We start from the raw sequence: 19407 nt of genomic DNA, 5'->3' as shown, positions 1-19407 counted from the left end.
ATGCCAGAAATCGAACAAGAGTGGGGTTGGTGGTTTTTTTTCCTTTCAGGGTAATTAGGGCACCTACCAACAAAGCATAATTGTAATGGATGCTCTCTGAGTCTTCTGAAGTACGAAATGTCCCTCATTTTGAAATATCCTGCTTCAGAGACTGTGCATTAACTTTGAGGATTGTTTCCCTCTGCAAATGTTTTGTGGTTTCTTCTGCCAGATGCTGACTTGCAGATTCAGTGTGAGCAGTTAAAGCCTTAAGAATGATAAACTCCTATTATTACAGGGACTTCGTGCATTCATTGAAGTCCCCAGGACTGGAGCTCAGACTTGGTAATTGTCTTGGATTAAATGAATGTGCCAAGTTTCACCCTTATGCCTGCAGCTGGTGATCTCTGCCTGGCAGAGTGAAGGATTAGAGAACTCCAGAGCTGTTCTTGATAGTTTGGCTTGATGTGCAGTCACCTACAAAGTAATGGTAGTAAATGTGCTTATGCTTTCTTTATAGCTGGAATTTGGTTGGCTATTTGAGGCAAGGGCAGCAGAAATCAACAGGACTTTGTCTGCTGGAGGTGCTGAGCCTTCAGGCTCCAGAGCTCAAGAGTGCTGAATATCCAGGGGAACTAAACCCCTGGGGTTCTGCTTGAGTCACTGTGCCTCATTCTCTGCTGCTTTGGGCACTCCAGATTACCCTCATCACACATTTGTTTGGGCTCATGTGGCCATGAATTCGATGGTTTTCATTTCCTCTCTTAACAGGGTTTTCTAAATCCTCATTCATCGGCTGTCTGCAAGCATGCTTTACTGTTCAATGTAGTCTTAGGATATGTGCTTCTCTCCTCAGCCCTAAAACCTGAGCAAAAATTCTAAGTCAGAATTTTGTGATCTCCTTGCAAAAAGGTAGGACAGGTAAGAAAGATTATATAGGTGAGAACTGTGTAGGTAAAACTTGTCTGAAGTCCAGCTCCTCTGCTTTATCGGGGGGAAGGACTGCACTGCCTCTATAAAGGCACAAAGCAAGTATTTTTTCCTGTGAAGAGCTGATTTCCAGTCTGTTATACAGCACTGTAAAATAGTCTACTGGCTGCATTTGTGTTGCCTAGAAGAATTAAACTTGGAGTTGGGCTTGAATCATATTTTAAGTTGCTAAACCCCTGGCCAAGATAGTAAAATGTTGATGATGCTGCAGTACTGCAAAGCTGTAATTTGGTGAATAAATACTTTCTATAAAATAACACTCCTCTCTTTGGTATTCCCTACATGACAGTGAAAGGCATTTTGAGTCATAGAAGTTAAAAAAATTAGTTTTATTCCCTTAATTTAGGCAAAAAAATGTTAAGCAGAAGTTACTTCCATCTAATTACATTTTTCCTGCTCAACTTGAAGCCAATCTCATGGGCACATTCTCTATCCCTAAGTATAGAGAAACCATGCTGAAAGAAATGGAAAACCATGTCATACTTTAGTATGCAGTGGGAAAGTTAAGTTTGTAGTGTGTGGTGCAATGATCCATCTGACTTGGCATTTAAAAAAATTATTTATGTTTTTAAAAAGCTGTTCTGTGGCTTGGAAGAGCTGGAGTTCAGCTGTTAGGCTATTCCTAGCAAGCACAATATCCAAAAAGCCCCCATAGAACTGTGATGAGTAGGCTTCCCTGGAAATGAACTTGACTCACTTCTAGTCTAGTTAGCTGCCATCAATTTATAAATGTACGTATTAGTTTAATACTGATCTGTTTCAGAGCTAGTGAACCTGTGTCATCCTCCTGCTCTGGAATGTTTCTGGTGCACACTTCCCCAGTAAATGGGACACATGACACTTGTGTGGAATTGGACTGATTTCAGCCAAGTTTTTTTAGAATTATTTTAAGATTAGCAATTTTTTGTATGTATGTGTCTTTTGGACACTTAGCTTCTTGAGTGTTAAGGGCAGGCTGAATTTCATTATAGTGGGTGATAAACAGGCTCATTGTGATGTATCAGATTGATTGTTGTCTTTGAGTATTCCTTTTCAAAGTTTTACTGTTTTCATATTCTGGTGGTGCAGGATGGTTATATGGTAGTACTCCTCAATTGCTTCCTACTTTCCATCCAGATTGCAGCCCCATCATTCTAGAATTGTAAATTCTCATGTCAGAGCCAGGCAGATGCAGGCATTTAATACTTCAACCCTTAGAAGAAACAACTGGGTAAGTTTGAACATACATATGATGTATTGCCCTGGGTTTGTGAACTATTTACATTCAGATTGATATGTTTGAAAGATGTGAAAACACATGCACAGGAATGACATCTCAAATTTGTCTCTTTTTCATTCATGTTCCAGGACCACAGTGCAATAAGTTTAACTTATTTTCTCTTCATATTACAATAATTTTAAATATTAATAGTTAAATTAAAATAATACGAAATCCCCTTTCCCTAGAAGGCTAGGCTGCTAGTCTAGAATATAATAGAAAGTATTTTTAAGGATTTCTGGGTCTGGTTCTGAGATTCCCCCCAATTTGTAGCTATTTTTAAAAGGGGATAAAATAGTTTTTAGTTGTCTCATTCCCTTTTACTTTTTTTTTTTGAAGAATCTGAGGGATGCTCAAAGTAAGAGAGATTCTCAGGCCATTTTTAATGTAGTGTTCAAGGGATCTGCTAAGTAACTTCAGCCTTCCTGTTTTCTGCTATCTGCCCTACTCATCCATCCTGCTCACTGAAAAGTATTGAGTGTAGCTGAATTTGATGATCTTCCAAGTTTTGTGAGTGTGATTCCCAGTTTAAAAGTTCAGGTGCATTATTCCGTGTATTTTGGACAGGCAGAGAAGTGACAGGGAAGTTGATACAGCTGTTCACATGCAGCCATTGGGTGACAGATGAGTTGCAGTAAGATGGATCACTCTGGAATAGAGGGGGAACAGATTTCTCTGCAGGGCACAAGGAACAATCTGAGATTCTGATGAATGCCTTTTCAGAGGGTATAAGATGGCCCAATTAATAATTTCGGTAAATGTACAGCTTAGCCTTTGATCTGAATGTTAAGCAGTTAGAATCTCTAATATTTTTGTGAGGGCAGTGGTAATCAGGCACTCCTTTATAACTCATCTAGTCTGACCCTTGTAAATTTGGTGTCTTCTTCTCAGTATCTTTACTTGTGTTCTCCCAAACCTACTTTAGTTTTGTATTAATATTGACTGGATGCCTTCTTCAAGTTCAGCATCTCTTGCTCTTCAGGATTTGTGCTTTATCTTCCATCTCAGACTGGCACTTTGCCATGTTGTGATTTTGGTAAAACAAAGTCATCTTAAGGGGACCTTCAGCTTTCCTGTCATGCATTGGTGCTGCTGTTCTTCATGGTAGTCAAACTGGAACAGCTCTGCCTTGTGCAAGTCAGTGCTCAACAGAGAGGGGGTGGAGTCTGTAATAATTCAGGGCAGTGGATGTTCCCTCAGAGCACTGCAAGCTGCATTGCACAAAAGGAGCAGTGGTCTGTAAATAAGTGAAAGGCTCCAGCATGTGCAGAGCCTCTGCCTTCCTCAGTGGGTTGGTTCACAACAGCTGCAACAAAGGAGAAGGGGGGAAAAAAGTTTGTGAAAAGCACAGGAAGTGCTTCGGCTTCCTCATAAAAAAGTAAGACAGTTCTCCTCTGAGAATGCTCCTGACAGATTTGCTATGCCTTCTGTCTTTATCACAGCAGGTTGGAACAGGCATCCTAAAGAATGACCAAGAAGGGGGAAATATACTGGATTTGTGTCTAAACATGTACAAACTTGGTGTAAATGTGATAACTGAAAAGACTTTATTCTGGAGAGAGGAGAAGGAGGATATGTAATTTCCAAGAGTCAGTACTGTGTGTACAAATAGCTGGGTTGGCAGTGTGCATTTAATCCTGAAAACAAAGAGCATTCATGTGAGGACTTAGGTGGGCAGTGTATGCAAATCTTGGTTATTCTCCATAGAGAACATTGATTATTCTCCAAAGCTTGTAGAATTCATTCTTACATAGCTTCTTGCTCCTGGGGCAGTTGTGCCCAAACAGAATTAACAAAGGAGTGACAGAGACTAGACCAAAAGTTTAGTATCATAAAGGACTTCTCATCTCAAACCAAGACTCTCTTTGAACTCTGAATACAGAGTTACTATGTCTCCATGATGATCAGCTTATTTCTGACCTTTTTTAGACATATATCTTTCTCTTCCAATGCAATTTAAGTGTACAGTGATGAAACTACAAGGAACATCCTCTCAGAAGTGACAGAAAAAAGTGACAGAAAAAAACATTTTTATTTAATCATATGTGGTATGCTGTAGTCCAAGTGCCAGTTGTGGGGTTATCCTGGGATGTAGCAATGTCCAGGAAAAGAAGGTAGTTTCATATTTAACGTTTGTATTTATGGTTTCAGTTTAAATTTGAGCCTGAGTGCAGACCTTGCACTGGTTTTGCTCTGCCCTGAGGCTGCCATCACTGCCTATTGGGGGAATTTCCCCTCCACAATCCACAGCTGTATCTGTGGTTGGGCTCTTCACCCAAAGACAGACAGGGATCCCATTTGAAAGGGCACATTGTCAATGGCCACTGCCATGGTGCATGCCTCATTACGTCATGAAATGTATTGGTGAGTGTGTAGATCAACTTAAGCTGTGCCTGATGCTTTTCTGCTTAGCAGCATCTGATTTTGCATATTTTAGATGTTTATCCGAAGGCCTCCAGAGATGCCTTTCATGGTTGGCTGCAGATAATTGTAAGTTGGCAGTTTTCCTGCTCCTGGATGTCAGGTAGCCTTTCAGTGAACTTGGCCCTTTCAGAGGTAGCTGTTCCCTGTGGCACAGTGGTGGGAGCTGTAGCTCAGAAATGATTTGGAGATTTCAGTGGTGCTGATGGCTCTTTACCATGCAGAATTTTTAAAAAACCTGTCTTGCAGCCCCAAGAGGCAGGACTCACCTTGGGTTACCCAAGGTTTGACTGCATGGCTAATTAGTGATAGAAGAAATCTGACAAATATGTGACTAATGCACAGGGATTCACCTAATGAAAATAACACCTCTTTCCCAAATAGCTCCCTTGCAACATTTAGTTGTGTAGCAACAATTGCTGTTTTCTGAATGAAGCAAGTGGATTCCCCGGCAGTCTTTGTGCACACCCCCCACCCCCTATTTGGCTCACAAAATTAATTGTAGAGAATATAAGCAAAAATACACATGGTATAGGTAATATACAATACAAGTAATACTGTAGCTACACTAGATGAAATGTAATTTCTCATTCTTGCAGAAAGCTCCTTTTCTGTGAACCTAAGTATCTTGTAAATGTTGGAGTTTGTCAGGAAGTGGCCAAAAGCTGGGGAGTAAATTCTGCAATAATAACAATAATATTATTAATAATAATAATAATAATAATAACCTTATTATTTGTTTTTCTCAAGTCGTGAAGAGGCAATGACAGCACATATAATTCTGATACCTGATAAAATTGTCTCATTTGGTCAGGGTGAGAATAAATTTTAAGAGCTGAGAATACTGCTTTAAATGATTGCTCTGCTTGTAGTTAGCAAAAAATTCATCCTGAAGAGCCAAATAAGCATATAATTTTGTCGTGGCTAGTCAAAATTTCAATGTACATTTAAAAGGAGGGTAATTTTCCCATTTCTATTTTAGAATGTTCCTTATTCTGCCTTTATAATTCTGTCCATTTCCTTATTAGTGCTCCTTTCAGAGCCCAAACATGTCAACAGTGACACCATTATCAGCCTGAAATAAAGGAACAAACATTCTGATCTTCAGTTATGGTTTGCCTGTGGCAGCTATTTTTAATTTTGCAGCTGCTGGAGGATGAGGCAGATTTGCAGCTGAAGACTTGGCCCCTGTATCACACGTCCACTTTCCAAATGCTCTCAGAGGTGTCAGGAAACGTGGGGCTTTCCAAGGGGTCTCTTCGCTGAAGTAGCACTTATGGAAAAAGAGACAGGAGGGAGCATGAGGCAAAGCACTGGCAGCAGAAGGGAGGTACCCTGCTGATTTAGCATTTGCTTGCAGATGTTCAAAATGGAGTGTGAGGTGGCAGCTGATCCTTTTTTTGCACCAAGTGTGAATATGAACTGAAAAACCTCACACACTCTCCCGTGTACTCTGAGCAGTGCGAGTTCCAGTGGGTCCTCAGCCTCCAGGATTTTTCTTTCCTGGAAAAGGAGGTAATGTGACTTTTTGGCCATGAGGAGCAACTTGTGCTCTTCCCAGCCTTGACCCCTGCTGGTTCTTGGCTTCTTTTCGTCTCTGTTGAGGTCAGGATTGAAAGCACTCAGGACAGTATTTCATGTTCAGACTCAAATGTTTATTTTTTCTTACCTGTGTTACAGTCTGACAGGCAGTGAGTTCTGTGGTGTTCTACTAACAAGGTACAAAATGGCTAACTATCTCTCCCTATAAGGTCTTTTAAGGCTAAACTATGCAATCAAGAAATGACACCTAAATTATTTTCACTTTTAACCCAATGACTAATCACTCAAAGTCCACAATTGCACTTTTGTGTAATTGGACTTTTGTGTCCAATTACAAAATACCACCCAAACCCATGAAGAAGGTGAAAAAAAAGGATGAGCCACTGCCCTAAAACCTCCATCTTAGCTCTATATGTATTACTGTATTCTGAAACCTTAAACTCTGAGTTTTCCACGCTGTGATATTGCACACTTCTAATCAACTACACACCCATAATCCCAGTGCTGCCAATCAATTTTGGAAGCCTTCTCCATGGGCTCAGGTCAAATGCAGTGCTCTCCTGGCGGTCAGGGTCTGTCAGCACAGAAAGTCTAATGTTCTCATCATCCAGAGCTCCAACAGAGCCCTGTTTCCAGACTGGTGCCATGACTCTGAGTTGAAGATGAAGCTGCAGAACTCACAGGTGCTGCAGTGACCTGTGCCTGCCTTGACGTGGGCATTCAGCCACGTGAACTTTGGTGCCCACCACTCGCAAAAGTGGCCAGGCATGGAAGCACAGTTGTGGGAGTGTAAACATTATTTATTGACTTGTCACTTCATCTAACCTTGTTCAGGCCTCAAAGTGCTTCCTTTGTCTTTGTGCCAATATTTCTGTAATTTATTTACAGTGATAGACGTTAAGATGTGGCAGTGCATTTAGTTAGTACCTCTGAGTGATGTGGATTATAAGGATTGTTGGTAACAATCCTCAATTTTCTTAGATGCTGAAACACCAAAGACTTTATTTTGTAGCTCCCCACAGTCAGAAGACAGTGATGTGAAGAACTGAGCCTAAATGATGAACTGGTTGAAGGTTTAAATGGTAAATTCTCTGTTTTGGAACTGAAATATATTTTGAAACAGTTTGTTTGTTTTGTCTTTGGCATTTGGCCAAAATGCATTACTTGTTGCCTACTCTTTTTGCCAAAAATTCAGTAGCAGTGGTGCCACGTGTGTTTTCCCTGAACTTTGAAATCTATGTTAGTGGATCCAGGCAATTTGAAAGCTGCATTGATTTTCTAGTGGTCCATAAAGAAAAGTTTGTCTAGGTCTTGGACAACTTTAAAGCTTCATAAATATAGTTGTTTTTCTTTAGTTGGTTTGCAAACCTGGACTAAATTTTGACTTCTAAAATGTGATATTAACTATTAAAGAATAATAAAGAGGGTTCAGATACTTCCACATTTGGCCATGATGTTAATTAGGTGGTTAAATACTTATGATCTTTTGGTTTCATGTGTGAGAATCATGGAAAAGTAATGCAAGTAATTTATATAATAATAATAATAATAATAATGCTTGTGTTGATTGTCTTTGCTTGAGTACTGTTGTTAATTATCTTGCTGATCTGAACTTAGCTGCCGTTCCTGTTGTTTACCTGACCTATTGAATAGTCTGCTGTATGACCTTGGACTTTTTGATCATATCTCTCTGAGAATAGATATAGACATGCACATAGGGTTTCTAATTAGAGGCAGGTTTTATTAAGCAGAAGCATTGCTGGGAGAGTTAAAAAAGAGAATGAAGTAATGTGTCTTTGAAGTGCAGTCACTGCATTAAAGTGCTCCAATGTAACACTCTTTTGATCTCCTAAGAAATAAAAAGGCAGTTCATGCTGTAACATCTTGGAGAAGCTAAGGTCTAAAAGGACATCCTGTTGAGAGGACTTATTAGTTATGCAGTCTAAAACTGTGGAACATGCTTAATCTTGTAAAAAGTAAAAAGGGCTCCATGTCTTCATTTTGTAAGGAGCTTAATACCCATCTCTCTTGCTTTCAGGTGACTAACAGGCCTTTCAGAAAATATCATGTTCATTTAAAAACAATTGTCCAGATATGCCAAGCATCTCCAGTATGTCACTTGTGCCCTGTAGCTTGCTACCACTGAAGTGGATAGTATACCTTTGAAATGTATGGATGATAAACCTTTCAAACATATACATGAAAAATACATCTCAACAGACCAGCTTTACCATGACCCACTGGCTAAAAATAAGAATATCTACTTGGTTGTTTGTTGTTTTGTTTTAAATCCATAGTCAATCCCTAGCAAGATGTGGCAAGTCTTGAGCTCAGGACAGTCAGAAATGCAGAGCCAGGCTGTTTGCAGTGTGTACTTCATGCTTTTTCAATTAATGGGAAACTAACTGCAGCTTGGCTGGCAGGGTCAGTTCCCTCCCCGTTCTGTGAGCATGTTTCACATATCCTTGATAAGGGACTCTGTGGTTCCCCTTGTGGTGATGTATTTGAGCTCATCTCTCTCAGCTGGTTAGACCATGGACTTCTCACACAACTTATGACCTACAGTGCCTCCAGCATCCCTGTAAATGACACCAGCTGAAACTCAGGCAGAGCTGAGGCTGTTTTGTCCCCTGCAGACGTGGGATTTTCCCTCTGTCAAAAAACCCCAGATTTGGCAGATTTTGTTCTTAGAATAGCAGGAAGGGAGAAACTTGGTTTCATAACTACATAACAATAAAGTTAGGTTAATGAGCCTGTGAATCATTTGAATGGTTCAGCCCTGTGTGCATCTGCTGCATGCTAAAAAATTCCCAGCATAATTTGCAGTGAAACACAAAACTGACATAAAGTCAGTTGTCTTTGATCTTTGCTTGGTTTTGGGGTGTGTTTGTTTAAGATTGGGAAGCTATTGAAGTAATGAAATGAAGATGCAGTATTAACTCAGGGAAATATGCTGGTCTTAGTCTGTCTAGCTCAAATAAAACAGCAAGGATATAGCATATTCTTTATGTTTGTTCACTATCAAGCATGAAATGGTCGATAATACCTATTTCAATCTCCTGTTTAGGATCCTCTAATAAGTTCTTGCTCTGTAAAGTTCATGCCGTCCTCTTCCTCTCTCTTTTAAGTAGTCTGTGGCTGTTAGGTCTAAATTTGCCTCCTCTCTTCATGGTATGATAATCACGAGATGCTTTGGATTGGGAGTTGCAAACACAGATCTTTTGAAAGAAGGTCTTTTTAATTTGGAACATTTTGACTGATTCCCTCTTGTCCTTTGTTTTCCCAGACTTATCCTAGTGAGGGGGCTAAAAAAGAAAAACTTGGCTGTTCTGTCAATAGAGAGGTCATTAGGGCTGCTGTTGTATCACTTGTAACATGAAATCCTTTGAAACCATATCTTGCAAGAGCAATACTGTAAAACATATTGTGAATGCAGGCAAATTGGAAGCCAGGCATTTATATTCATGATGCAATATAAATAACTGGGTTTGGACATTTAGCTGCAATGCAAGAAACATTTCACTGATATAAGCAAATTTGTCTGTGTCTTTTTATCCATATGAGAAGACTGGCTGCATCCCTGGCAGTGAATAAGTTAACCTACTTAGTGTTTTGTGTGTAGGCAGCATGCAGTTCTGTGAGATTGCAGTGGGCAATGAAGCAGCAGAATTCAATTTGCAGCAGTGACCTAAGAGGGACTATTTTTAGTAATAAAATAGGTCAGGGGATGTGGTAGTGCAGACCGATAAATGAACAGTCTTCCCTTCCACTTGTGGAGCATGTTTTTGTTCACCGTTGGTGAAGCTCTGGGATGGAGTCTGTGCTGTCACGTGATTAGTGTTAGGAGTTTTTTATTATTGTGAAGCAATCATAGGAAAGTGCTAAGTTTTATTTTGGTGAAGAAATAATATAAGTAACTACATAGGGATTCATGGAAGGTAAAGCCAACTTGGGAGCTGGGTGTTTTGAAGCCATTGCTCAAAGCTGGTCTCAGCACTGCTGGAGATCTCATTTTGCAGTGTTGTCCATGTGACAAGTTGTTCTTGCAGTCTTTTTCCCTTTCACTCTACTGGCTGTTCTTATGTGTTTTTTTAGCTTGCTTCTGTTTCCAGTTTGCTTTCTCAGTAATTTATGCAGATGACTGTTAGCTTCTTCCTCTCAGGATGGCAAAGATGAAACACTGCTTTATCCTGTTCCTTTGAGTCTCTGGGCTCTTGCAGGAAGCTTGCAAAGGATCTGTTCAGCCCATTCTTATGACACAGAGCAGTCCAAGTCTCTTTTTGTATTATTCTACTTGACTTTTGCATTTCCACACTTCTGTGGCCTCCTTGAAATTCTATTTCAGAGCAATCTTGGAAAGTGCCTGTTGCCAGTTTGTGCCTTTATAATCCTGCTATCAATTACCACTGTGGCAAAGTCCCCAGAAGGTCTAGTCATGGAGTAGTGCGTCTTCATGCCATATAAACAGCAGAAAAACAGCAACTTTAGCCCTAAAGCCTTTTTATTTTTACCCTGGAAAAAGAGTGCTTAGCAGGAAGCAAGTGATCTCCAGTCCTGGCTGTAGCTGCATCAGTATCAGTGTGTCACCCTGCCTGAGAAGTACAGTGCAGGATGCTCAGGCTCTTGCTGGAGTTACCTCCAGGAGGTAATGAGCCCTAATGAGCCCTGGTGAGATGCACTGGGATGCCCAGGTCTCCTGCTTTGGAACTAAGAAGATTTCTTCCCCTGGGGCTGCTTAATGTTGTGTGAATTATGTGCCTGTGCTGGTGCTCATTCCAGCCCTGCAGTGCACTGTGAAGTACAGATATGTCTGTATGGCATGGGGGAGAGATGTCCTTAAACTTTCCCTTATTTTATATCCCTTCCAGCAAAATGTGCTTAATTTTCACGGTCTAGTTAAGACCATGATGAAATATCATCTAGCAGAGTTTTTAAAGTGCTTAAAAGTCCTTGAATAATATCACTTTGATATCATATTTATAAGGAAAGTAAGCTCAACATTGATCACTGGCTTAAAAATTGTAAACTCAAACTGTCCTTGACCCTCTTCTTTTTTTTAAGGTTGCAAGTTAGTTATGAATCATCCTCTAATATAAAAAAAAACTTTAATAAAATGGTAAGTAATTTGAATTTCTAACTTCTGTATTTTTCTGCGTCAAAGGTCTGTTTCTATATTGCAAATAAGCACTGCACACCTCAGATAACCAAGAAAGAGCCATGGGAAAAATACAGAAAGGTTTCCAGTGGGATCAATACAGTGGAGTTATTTTCAGCAACACTCTAAGAAACTTGAGGGGGCTTTTGTTCATATTCCGTCATCAGTGTGGTATAATGTGCTTCTAAGGGACATCTTTTACTATGAATACACTGCCCTGCACTTTCCTTTCTAAAGAAAAGGCCAGTATTTTTGTTTTATTTGTTAATCTGTTTTTGCAAAAGATATCTTGACAATATCATAGAATATAAACTGAATCATTTGGTGTTCCTGTCTACCCTGCTCATCATGGGAGCTGGAATTCTATGGCAGTTCACAGCCTGTTCACTGCACACTTGTGGGTCAGCTCAGGTGAGCAGAGCACACCGAGCCAGGAGCTCATTTATTAGGCATGCAAGGAGAGAAATCCACAAATACTCACAGGTTTTCTTCTAAGGAGTTTGGAACACTGCACTCCACCCTCCCCATATTCACCCACCCTGTAGATTACTGGCCTGTCCCATATCTGGTGTGCTATGCTCTGTTCCTGAAATACCAGAAGTGGAAAACTTGCACTCAGAAAGTAACTGGGGTCATCCTTTTGCTCCTAGCATTTAATGATGGTTTCACATTTGGGAGGGTGACTTTTCTCTCCATTACAAACTAATTAATTTTAATTGATTTTTGAAAACTTCTGCTTTTCTGTATTTCCTCGTGTTTTCTCAGCATGACTGATTGAAAAAGCACTTTGTGCCAAAACACTGAGCTGGGAAGATGGCTGTTTATCTCTCTCCTGTGAAATCATGTTTGGTGTGGGTATCACAGGTCTGTTTGTGTGCAGTGTTTTACAGTGCCTTGATAAATGGAATAAATGCTCCAGCATTTATTTTGTGCTTGTTGTGGGGTCACGAGCCTGGTGGGGAGGCATGAGCTGCAGTATCTGACAGTGGAAGGTCTGGTGGGAAAGTCCCCAGTGACTCTGTGACAATGCTGTGTCTATTCAGATTATCCAGTCAGCACTTGGATAACCAGTAGGCTCAGGTATGGGGGAAGTGCATCCTGCTCCTGCTGTCACTGGTGCTTTAGCTGACATGAGGTAAAAGCCCTCCATCATGTGTCCCTCCCCCTTTTCATTTGAAAAATGAAGGTGATGATACATGATCTCCATCAGGGGAAAGAATATATATTCATCATCTCTAAGCTTTTAATCTAATCTTTCCAAAGTAAAGATTTTGTGGGTAATTTCTGGACTGGTCTTGGCCTAGAGAGCTGCTAGAGGAGTCATGTGATTTGATCTGACTATGTGCTGCTCAGAAGGAAAATCCTTGCTTTCTCTATTCTGGATATATTTCCAACCAAAAACCTAGGAGTGAAACAAGACATTTGTCATCACTCTGAACATCCTAGGTCTCTTCCAGCTCAAAAGACTTTCCAGAACAAGTAGCTCCAAAGTTTACTTGAAGAATGCGATTGTAATCCAGAGGTGGAAAACACAGCATTTTCACACTAGGTATGTCCAAAGCCAGTTCATGCTTTGAACAGCCTTTTTTCCCCTCTTGCTTTATATGCATGCACACACATTTGAGCAATGAAGAAAACTGAGGCACAGCAATCTGCCTGTGTTTCCCAGTAGTATTTCAGCAGGAATGCCAGGAATGAGTTTTATGTCAAGTCACAGATAAATTTGTCCCCAAATCCTCTCCCATATTTGCTGCTTTTTCAGCTCTTTTGTGTAGGGGCTGTCTGTGTGTACTGGGATGCCCATGACCTGTCCCTTCCCACTGTGGCATGGCCACAGGGATGGATTGTCAGAAGAGAGAGGAAGCACAGCCCCACAGGGTGGCGAAAGCAATGGATTCTGAGCATTGTTAGTAGCGTGACAGGACCTGCAAAATTAATATGGTAGCTGGAAGGTACAAAATGTAGCTCTGTTCTTCCTTTAGGCTCTGACTCTTCTCAGGGCACAGCAATGCCTGCAAAGAAGTGTTTCTGGTGTTGCTGTCGCTCCTGGGTGTATTGCCTGGAGGAGGCAGCCTGTGTAAGGAGCAGGTGAGCTGAAAAGGGCAGCAGACTGTGTCCTCCCAGCAAAGTCTAGTGTCCTGAGAGGACCCTTAGAACTTGTTTTTTGCTGTGTCTAAGCTAAGAAATTCAGAACATGTAGGGCAGGCTCTAATGGTGCAGCAAGCTTTCTGACTTGCTTGACATAGTGTTTAATAAAATTATTGTTGGAGGTTTCTGTCCTTGCCTGCTCCCTCAGTTCTATTTCATTGTATTTCATCACTTTAATTCCTACTGTTCTGGTACAGGGCCAGATGAATTGAGGATGTTAGGGCTGTTTTTTTTTAATGTGCAAAAGTAGTGTTGTGTCCTTTAGTGGACTCTTCCTACTCTCCTGCCTGTTATTGCTCTGCTGATCTGCAGGGCCAAGCAGAGCTAGCAGCAGCCAGGCACAGTTCTCCAAGCTGCTGTTCACCATCCTCCCAGGAGGAAATTGAATTAGGGGCTGTGTTTCTGCTTGGATTTGTAGGTGCTGTCATGCAGTTCTGATCAGTGTTGGGTGAGTTTGGGCTAAAGACCTGGTCACAGCAGTCTGTGTGTGCAGGTGGAAACCACCTTGTGAAAATTAGGTTAAGAAATGGTGTATCAGTTACAACTGAGAGTACAGGTGCAGTTTGTTGCACACAGGGCAGGTCTTGGCTATGGTTAGAGCTATTTGGGAGGAGGAAAATTGGTTTCATTGCCAGGTTTGGAGGTGACCTGAAAGGATTTCTGTAAAATTAAAGGTCTCTACTGTGCAGAGACTTCGATTAATAAGTTCAGTGAGGAATCATAGCTGCAATAATTGTAATTGGAGGCAGGCTTTTGCTGATGAGTCACCTTGTTGGGGCTGTCTTGACTGCCCTCCTTGAGCAAGTGGAAATCTGGAAGAGAGGAATTCGTGTGACCTGTCATTACCAAGCTGGCAGTAGAAATTGGCACAAGCTAGACCCTGCTGTTGGAAAAAGCCTGGAGAATCAGCACAGCCCTTTGTACTCAGTTGGTGCCAGTTTAGGTCACAGGTGTGTCCAAGTTGTATCCAAAGGGAGAAAAGCACACCAATAAGGATGATTTCAGCATGAAGGAGTGTGGTAGAAGTGAGAACACCAGGGACTGCCAGGCAGCTTTGTCCTTCAGTGGCCCCTTAGATTTCAAAAGTTTTGAGTGTGATCATTTGGAGCTTGCAGAGAATCCAGTGTCAGTAGGAGAACAGTCTTGGCTTTTGCCTCTTTTGTGTAAATTTGGTGATGGGATTCTGTGAACAGCGCATGTAGCTCCTGCACTGAAGCATGCATTTGCAAAGTTCAATAGAAGCATGATCTGGTTGTTCCTAAATTTTTGGGGAAAACTGGAGGGAGATGAGAAAACTACAGGGATTTAGTAGATGAGCTTTGGGGAAAAAGACATGTGCAACTCAAAGGCAAATAAGTTTGGCCCAGTTTTTCAGGTTTCAGTGAAGCTGCTCTTTCTTTTTTCAATAGTCACTTGCTTTGAGCTTTTCCAGAGATACTGTTTAATTTCGTCCATTGTTGCACAGAAAATTGAATAGTAAGTGAAAATTTTCAAAATGTTTTTGACAAAACTTTAAGAAGTTATTTTTGTCTGTATCCCAAGGGTAAACCCCTTGAGTCCCTGATGGAAAGAGTGTAGAAGCTTCAGGCAGAGATAACTTTCTGCATGCCTGAAATCTGTTTGTATGAAGTTTTACCCAAAAAGGGAAGAGCTAGGGCCCTTTTTGGAAAGTTATAGCTATCTGTGCACTAATAATTTGCTGAATACTCACAGGTTTTTTCAACCTATAAAATAAATTTTCTGATATTAATTTCTTTGAGGATTAGAAACCTGGAAAGAATAATATGTTCTGACACAGTGTTCTTGGATGACACTTAAATTTAAAATAACATTATATTGTAAATGGTTAAGAATTAAGGAAACAACCAATTGGTGATGTAGGCCTTGAGCAAAGTACAGTATAGGAAGCACTGAAAAATGTTCCTCTGCATGATTAAGAGAGTCTGGTTTGCTGTTTGATCTATTGGCTGGCTGAATGAATTCATTAATTGTGTATGACTACTTTTACTTCTGGGTGGTCATTTTTCATTTCAGATTTCATTACTGAATGAGCTTTTCCTAGGGATGTTCTTATCCTCCAAAATTAAATACATGAAAATGTTAGGGAGGCTCAGGCCTCCCTTTTCATATTGGTCTTTTTCATACCATGGTTTTACCAACTGCAGAAAAATTTACTTAGGCTGCAATACCTTAAGTTTTGTGGTCATTACTTGAACACCAAAAGATTTCCTCTTACCGCAATACAGGCCATGTTCTGTGTTACTATTTTCAAAACTGTGGTATGGAACTAGAAACCCTCTTTGTTAATTAGATGATGAGGAATGAGACAGACACTTGTTTCTGAAACATTTCAGGTGTTTCAGATGTCAGCATGCAAACATCCTTGTGATTCCATTTGTGGAATGGGAGTTCTGGGAATGCAGCTCAGTGGGAGGTAAGGATAGGTAACATTTGTAAGGAATCAGAGGACTTAGGGAGAGATGCTGAACATCTTGGCTTGTAGTTTCAACACAGTTTTTTTAGGAAGGACTCATTTCCTGGACAGCTTGCAAACAGTATGGTCTGCAAACACTCCTCTCTTCAAGGATCTTAAGGCTTTCAGCTGCATGGAGAAGCAGCATTTCAGGAAGCAGATAATGCCACCACTGTGTGCAGCCAAGGATGCTGTTCCAGGGAATGGTGCATCTCCTGGAAGGAAGCTCAGCAGAACCTCAGTGGCCTTGCTGGCCCTTCCAGCCAGAGGGCAGCAATCTCTGGATGGGCCCTGGGTCCATAAGGGCAGGGAGTTGGATATAGCTATTAGGAATTAATTTTATTCTCAAGTATTCTCCTTAAAGTGAGGGGGGAAAAGGGAGTGTAGGGAAATCCTCATGTTCTTCCTTTTCTTTCTTAGCCCTCACTTTCAGGTTTTGTGTTTGCAAGTAGAAGCTGCAGAGCTGTTAAAGACTACAGAGTGAGGACTTTGTCATCCTGTCTCTCCCCCTCAGTTTTGGCTCAATGCTGACCCCTCTTCCTGTAATTGTGTAGCAGATGGGGTGGGTGAATCCCCAAGTTGGCTTTGTGGCAGAAAAGGCTACTGTGATATTTTGACAAATCTGTTCTTGCCTGTGGGCTCTGGCAATCCCAATGTTACCTCATGTGTTTTCTGTGAGAATTACCTCTGACTATGTAATACAAATAAAAGGTCTTGTGAGGAAAGGAGGTGAATGAGGGAACACTTACCCTCCTGTAAACATATGGATGTGATGAGCAGGAGCCTGGGTAGGGAGCATTTTTCCTGCTAGCTGGCTTGGTCCCATTCAATACCAGTAAGCTGTAATTATTGATCTCTTCCATAGTTTATTTTTTCTCTGCCTTTACAATACTGATACATATCTGTAATGTCAAACTCTAATTTACACCTGCTGTCCAAAATGGGAATAATAGCTCATGCTTCTCTGCCAGTCACTCAGTGGAGACTGAATGTAGAGAAATAGACCCTACAGAAATATGATTATTGATGTATGCATGATGTCTGTGGGTAGTTTATTTTTAACAGGAATAAATTCTGTAGTGCAAAAGGTGAGATTTGTATTACTTTGTTTCTAAAGTCATTAGAATTAATAGAATTTATACTTTTTTTCCAGGTGGATTAAGTGAGCTTTACCTTGGTAGTCATGTACTTAGATAACAAAATATAGCAGAGACATTAAGGATGAAACTGATCTGAAGCTGGCTGATAAACACTGTGACAGTGCCATCCTATTTTTGTTCAGAGCTTCCTCCTGCTCCAGGGTCTGTAAAGTGACCTTCTCTCCACAATTTAGGATGCATACTCATCTGAACACAAACACAGCAATGATTCTCACTGGCTTAGGGCTAATCAGGGTAAGTAAGAGTCAAAACAGTATTGTCCTCCCAGCGAATAAATGTATTGTGTGAAGTTAGTTTCAGCAGATGAACCCAGCAGCTGGCCTTGAAGATCATCCAAATTGGTCTGCTCTGGGTGACAGGATTAAGGCTGGAAATGTCAAATCTTGTTTTGGAGAACATATTTAGCCTGTTTGTGAATGTATCTCTGTGTGTGCATATAACTTACAAACACAGATGTGCACACACATGTAAAGAAAGCTCAAATTTGTGAGGTCCAGGATATGGATTTGGGGTTTTTTTCCTTAGCATTCATTTGACTTCATTGTAAATGAATACTCTGCTATGGCTGACTATGTTGTCTCTGTATAACCTAACCTCTTCCTTGCAACACAAGGTCCCTGTCACTCCGTGATGCCTCTGGCCTGGAGCAAAGCTGGAACATGGCAGCACGGGGCACATGTCCCTCCTGTCCCCTCCTGTCACCCAGGCCTCTCTGGCTGTTGGTTTGCTGAGAAGTGTTTGCTGGTTTGGGGGTGAAGAAGGACATTAGCAAAACAACTCATATCAGATGTCAGCATTCATACACCCTTGTGACTGCATTTGTAGAATGGGAGTTCTGGGAATGCAGAAGATGAGCAAGTCGGACAAATTCATCATATTCTGTAGCTCAGTCTTGATACAACCAGAATTGGCCCTTAACAACAAAAAGCCCTGTTTAATGTCTGTTATTTTCCACTCTTCTCCAAATAGCAGTCTTGACACTCTGCAGGATGTCAGCCACAGTCTTAAGGACTTGAGAACTCAGATTTTTCTCTCAGTTCTCGGCAATGTATTTGTGCAGTGAGACACTTGACTGCTTTAGGGACATCTCAAGAAACTTGAGCATCTTTAGGGATGTCACATCCTGCAGCCAGAATGTGGTGAGTCAGCACCAAGGATAGCAGAAGTTCAGTCACTTCCTCCTCTTCACTGCAACTGCAGGATGTCACTACTTACAGTTCCCTCCTGTTGAGTAACTTCTGATGTCAGTTCTTTTTTTAATATTTATTCAGTTGGAAACTGTCTGTAATTTTGGACTGCTTATGAGGCTTCTTTTCTTAATATCATCATACTGGGAAATCTGTAGAAATGGTAAAGATTTAGGCCTTGGCATAATGCCTTTACTTCCAAGGTTTGTTATGATGTTAGGAGAGTTGCACCCCCTCAAAGTCAGAGTACAGTAAGGAAAAATGATATGGAAAAATGGGACTGATTATCTTCACAACTGCCAAAATCAGTGACAGAATGGAGCCTACAAAAATATCTGCCATATTAGGAGTACTTTTGGAGCTCTTTTGGGTTGTTTCTGGATAACTTACCACCTAATCCTGTGTGAAAAAATGAGAGAGACTGGGCTTGACTTCAATTCCTGTGCATAGAGGGGTAACTTAATGACAGTTTGCTTTGTGTTGTGGGAGGTAAGTCAGATTTATCATGTTTTGTTTGTTGTTTTTTGTTAATTGGCATTTCTGTTACAAACTGTCTTCTTACACTCCAAAATAAGTTGCTAACCTTTATTTTAAAATGAAAGAAAAGATCTCCAAAATCCCTGCTCCATGCTGTAAATGACATGTTTTTGAAAGGACTCCTATTTCTGCTCCCTTTTCTTTTCCTTTGTTGAAGTTCCTGGGCAAAGCTGAGTGTTTTGATAGTTTAGTGCTGCTGTTAGTGGATTTCTCTCCAGGAAAGCTGCAGACACAGGAATCTCACTCTTCATGGGCAGGTAGGAGCACAGCAAGCCACATGCTGCCTGCTCCAGCAGGGCTGGATTGCAGCCAGTGGTACTCAGTGGTGAGTCCACAAGGATGACAGCTCTGCTCTTGTGTTCCCAAAGCTCAAGGCAGAGCTTGCTTCATCATGGAAATTTAAGCAGTCATAAGAGGACCAAAAAGAGGAAGAACAAGGAAAAGCCCAGATTGTTACCCAAACTTACCTTAATTTTTGGTTAAAAAATGACCTTAGATAGTTGTTTAAATTGTCACAGGAACAAAATACACTATGAAAAATGAGATTACACTATTAA

At 40.9% G+C, this 19407-nt stretch overlaps 1 protein-coding gene across 2 annotated transcripts in view; it reads left to right on the top strand.

Annotated features, from left to right (window-relative positions):
- Positions 1 to 19407, top strand: part of SERGEF (secretion regulating guanine nucleotide exchange factor) — a 141345-nt gene that overhangs the window by 90219 nt on the left and 31719 nt on the right. Inside the window, exon 11 of one of the 2 annotated variants that reach the window (XM_058806476.1) lies at positions 11252 to 11306. The exons of the other annotated variant lie outside the window; for it this stretch is intronic. Within the exon in view, the coding sequence (XP_058662459.1) occupies positions 11252 to 11286 (35 nt within the window). The 3' untranslated portion in view covers positions 11287 to 11306. The remainder of the gene's footprint in view (positions 1 to 11251; positions 11307 to 19407) is intronic. 2 annotated transcript variants of the gene reach the window in all.

The sequence above is a fragment of the Ammospiza caudacuta genome, chromosome 6 (genome assembly GCF_027887145.1).
Source record: "Ammospiza caudacuta isolate bAmmCau1 chromosome 6, bAmmCau1.pri, whole genome shotgun sequence".
NCBI lineage: Eukaryota > Metazoa > Chordata > Aves > Passeriformes > Passerellidae > Ammospiza > Ammospiza caudacuta.
Note: the sequence above shows the minus strand (reverse complement) of the source record. Positions and strands in the feature narration are given on the sequence as shown.